This window comes from Drosophila innubila (genome assembly GCF_004354385.1).
Source record: "Drosophila innubila isolate TH190305 chromosome 2R unlocalized genomic scaffold, UK_Dinn_1.0 1_C_2R, whole genome shotgun sequence".
Lineage (NCBI taxonomy): Eukaryota > Metazoa > Arthropoda > Insecta > Diptera > Drosophilidae > Drosophila > Drosophila innubila.
In genome coordinates, this window is record NW_022995374.1 from 15,321,496 (window position 1) to 15,326,243 (window position 4,748).

Sequence of the window (4,748 nt, forward strand, 5' to 3'; positions counted from 1 at the left end):
TTTAGTAAGTTTTTTTCCAGCTGCCAGGCCATAGAAAACCCAACGCTTAGTAATAACTGCCAGAACCTACAGCTTTAGAGCTCATTTATAAGGATTCTGGAAGCATGAAGAAAAGCAAATGCGACAATGAACTAAATTAAAGTGGTTTTTAATCAATTTTTATTTTATTCTGTTTTCGTTTCTTCCCATTTTTTGTGGCGTAAGCGAAATAAATTACACAACGCCTTTCATGCAGGCATCAGGCTAGCTTATTCTTATGCGTCTGTGTGTATGTGTGTGTGTGTGTTTATGGGTGTGTGTGTGTGAGTGTTGGTGTATGGTAAATGGGATGTACGAACATGTGCTTAGGGACAGCTGAGAGTTTATTAAAAAGAAGCGCGAACACAAAAAAATATGCGACTAAAAATGAAAAATGCTTTGTCGGCGAGTAGACTAACAAGCTCAACGACTATGTCGACTGGCAAATACCCTGTACTACTTGTTCTTTTAATAATTTATTTTTGATTATTATGAAAACAGTGTGAAAATTAAATGCATTTATATATAATACATAAATATAAATTACTCGATACATTATATATTAACTGTGTACTTATGTATGTTTAAATTTTTATTTGTCTGATATATTTTTAAGTTCTGTTTTATACAACTCCGTTGAACAATTTTATGTGCAGAGGGTATCATTCTGGATTGCTGGGGAAAGTCTACATATATAGGGCTATGATTACATACAGACATTTATCTACATACTGTGTATTTAATGCAGATTTATGATTTTAATAAAAGTATACACACACAAGCAAACACACATTTACTTAATCCACAAAGTGTTAAAGAGCCTTAACAAATTCGTTTGTCTTCTTTGCTTTAATAATATATTGCCTACAAATTTAAGCTTGCACAAATTGAAAATGTTAATAAATATTTCAATATAAAATAAAACAAAGTAAAAGCTGAGAATTTCATAATTTTTCTATTTGATAATCAGCTCATACCTTTATATTCTCGCATATGTAAAAACCTTTATCGAATTAAAGTGTGAAAGATTTTAATTAAATAAATCCGACATGAGAATTCTTTAGTTCATTCATTTAAGTGTCGAGTGGGAAAATGAGTTAAAGCTGATTGCGTTTAGAGCAGGTCAAGTGTCGAAACTGAAATGAAAATGGAAAAGCCAAAAGGCAAGAGAAATGTCGACTCAATGCCAAAGCGGAAATGTGACACGTTGTACTTCAACACGTTGACGCTGACGTTGGCAATGGCGATGTCGGAGTTTCCGGTAGCCACAAAAATTAATTTCATTAATGCATGGCCAGTGAAATGAATTGAAAGCGGACTCTGCAATTACGCAACGAGTTGGGGTTGTCAAAAGGGAAGGAAAGGGGGTAGAAACCCACTCCACCCACAAGTTTAATCAACACAAATGGCACATGCAAATACAAAATAGAATTTCTGCAATCAATTTTATGGAAACTGACGCTTAAGCGTCGATAGGCGAGTTAGGAACTCGTCGCGTGTGGCACGCCGCTGTGGCAATGCCTCCAGTGGCACAAGCTCCTCGCACTGACGCGCAATCTCTGCCAGCGTCTCGCCCTCGCCGCACATATCCGGTGTGGCACCATAGCTGGCGCTCACTGTGGCGATCTCGCCGCCAAAGCGTTGAATGTAATCCGACACGCCGCCGGGTGCATTCAAGTGTGCCGTCTCCAGGGATCCCATCAGGGCATAGCGCATGCCCAGGCCATCACTGAGCACTCGATCCGCATCCGCCACACTGATGATGCCACCTGCCACCAGACGCCACACCTCGTTGAGTATCGCATACTGTATGCGATTTGTGGCAAAGCCCTGAATCTCACGTTGCAACACCACCGGACGTTGCCCCAAGCTCAGCATCAGCTGACGAGTGCGCTCCACAGATTCCTTGGAGGTCCAAGGAGCTGGAACCAGCTCCACCAGCGGTATGAAGTACGGCGGGTTGAGAGGATGTGCCACAAGCATCTGAAGAAGTATGGAAATTTGAATGTTGAAAAATAAATACAATTTTTTATTTAAAAATGTAATGGATTTTTTCGAATTACTTCTGAGTTTATAATGTGATCGTGTTGTTAGGAAGCGTAATATTAAAGTTACATGCTTAAGTCTAATAATTGTAATTCCCTTGTAAAGCTGTTCGTTCATGTACAATCCAAATTCAATATCTTTAACTCTTTCTGACTATGAGATAAACGATTTCATGGACGAACGGATAAAAAATACATTCGAGTTCGATACATATACATATAAGAAATGTTCTGGGCTTGTTATGAATTCATATACAAAAAGTTTTAATTTAATTGTTAACTTTTTTTCTTCTTGAATTGATTTACAGCTGAAGGAGCATTTACAATAGAAAATTTATTTAATTTATTTATTTTATTTAACTTATTTAATTAATTTAATTAATTTAATTTATTTAATTTATTTAATTAATTTAATTAATTTAATTAATTTAATTAATTTAATTAATTTAATTAATTTAATTAATTTAATTAATTTAATTAATGTAATTAATTTAATTAAATTAATTAATTTAATTAATTTAATTAATATAATTAATTTAATTAATTTAATTAATTTAATTAATTTAATTAATTTAATTAATGTAATTAATTTAATGTAATTAATATAATTAATTTAATTAATTTAATTAATTTAATTAATTTAATTAATTTAATTTATTTATTTTATTTAATTTATTTTATTTATTTAATTTATTTAATTTATTTAATTTATTTAATTTATTTAATTTATTTAATTTATTTTGATTTATTTAATTATATTTATTTAATTTTAATTTTTTAATTTGAATTTATTTAAGTTATTTAATTTATTTAAGTTATTTAATTTATTTAATTTATTTAATTTATTTAATTTATTTAATTTATTTAATTTATTTATTTTATTTATTTGATTTATTAAATTTATTTAATTTATTTTATTTATTTTATTTATTACAGTCTCTTAACCATTGTGTATCAAGAATAAATCCTCTAGAATCTCAGAAGTATCTCACCTGAGAGCGACGTTTCAGTCCCTCGCTGTAGAGGGAAGGCATAAAGGTGCTCGTCGAGCTGGCTACGATGGTCTGCGGCTCCAGCAGCTCATCCAGCTGGGCATAGAGGCCACGTTTCAGTTCCAACTGCTCTGGTACACACTCCTGTATGTGTGTGGCACTCTCCACCAGCTGCTTCAATTCATTTGTGCCACTGATCAGCTCGAATTGTGCTTTAGCTGACAACTTGCCACGCAGTGTGCCCTTTGCCTCCAGACTTTGCAACTCTTTCTGTACTTCAACGAGTGCTGTGGCGACTTGTGTCTCCAGTATGTCATAAAGTTGCACTCTATAGCCGGCTGCGGCAAATAACATTGCCCAGGCACGCCCAATGAGGCCACTGCCCACGATGCCGATCTTCTGACCACTCATTTTGTACTGTCGCCAGTTGGGATGGGAATCGTCGACGAGCTGAGCTTCGAGTTGAGATTTATCGCTTTCGGTTCGAGTTCATATGTCGCATACACATAATTAAAATTCTATTAATGATAATGACTTGTTGAATTTTTTTGTGGCATTGCAAATGGATTATGTTTATCAGTTTGAGGGGGCAGAATAAAAGCTAAACTCATTTATTTGTATTTACATAAAGTACATAAAGTATATACACACTAATCTTAATCAAGACTCTTATTTTATTTAGGCTGTTAATTTATCAGTCAAATGTTATCAGAGCTACAAAGATATAAATGGATTTCCTCATTTAATTTTAGAGTGTAAAAACTATTGATAAATGGCTATTAAATTAATTTAACTTTCACTCTTTGGAATGAATTAATTACAATCTTATATGAGTGATTCCCCAGCCACTTTTCAGAAAATCAACGTAGACATGAGCTCTTCTTATTTTAAATAATATACAATTTATAAAGCTTATCAGTTGTTGAATTTTATTATGATTTATTCCCTTTATTTGATTTGTGTATAATTTCAGATTTTAATATATATATTTATTTCTTTTTATTGCTTGACGGCTAATTGGACGATTTCCGAGTGAACAGAGATAAGAAGCTTTATTTTGAGGCAGTGTTGATCGCATCATTAATAGGCCTGTTTTATTATGAAGTACACGTATTTCGTATTGAATTTCATTCACAAATTGCCTTATGCTGCAGACCACATCAAAGGGAATGTATTCGAATTGTTAGTTGAGTATTCTGGGTAGAGATTTTTACTTGTCGGGAAAAATAACAAAAGTCTGCATGTAATACTTTTATGCATATTTCGCGCATATTTTTCTGACATTGTAAGTGGCTGTGGCTGCCAGCTATAAATTATTGAATAAGCACTGCCGCCAGAAGCAGCAGTAGCAACAACAAAAGCACCAATAACAACAATAACAATAACAGAAACAGAAACAAAGACAGACTTTGCCACAGTGAGGTTCATGGCATTGCCAGTCGTTTTCATATGTAAACCGCATTAATCATACGCCCCGTTTGCGTTTTCATTTACGCCACTGACATATGAAAAACGCACAACGACAACCACAACAGCAACAACAAGAACAACTAGAACATCAAGAGTAAGCAGAGCGAAAGGCAGGCACAGGAACAACAGCAATAACTGGCATAACTGTGATGCTGTTAGGCGCTTTCGAGACCAGGTTAAATCAGCCATGAAATGCCAACTACACCAACAATCAAAATGAATG

The 4,748-nt window shown here is 33.7% G+C and overlaps 1 protein-coding gene across 1 annotated transcript; it reads right to left on the bottom strand.

Moving 5' to 3' along the window:
- Positions 1–1,077: 1,077 nt before the first annotated feature.
- LOC117784641 (lambda-crystallin homolog) lies at positions 1,078–3,468 on the bottom strand. Its single transcript, XM_034622440.1, has 2 exons — positions 3,056–3,468; positions 1,078–2,001 (listed from the first exon to the last, which is right to left on the bottom strand). Exons 1-2 carry the CDS (start codon positions 3,464–3,466, stop codon positions 1,465–1,467), a joined length of 948 nt encoding a protein of 315 aa, XP_034478331.1. The 5' UTR covers positions 3,467–3,468; the 3' UTR covers positions 1,078–1,464.
- Positions 3,469–4,748: the final 1,280 nt, after the last annotated feature.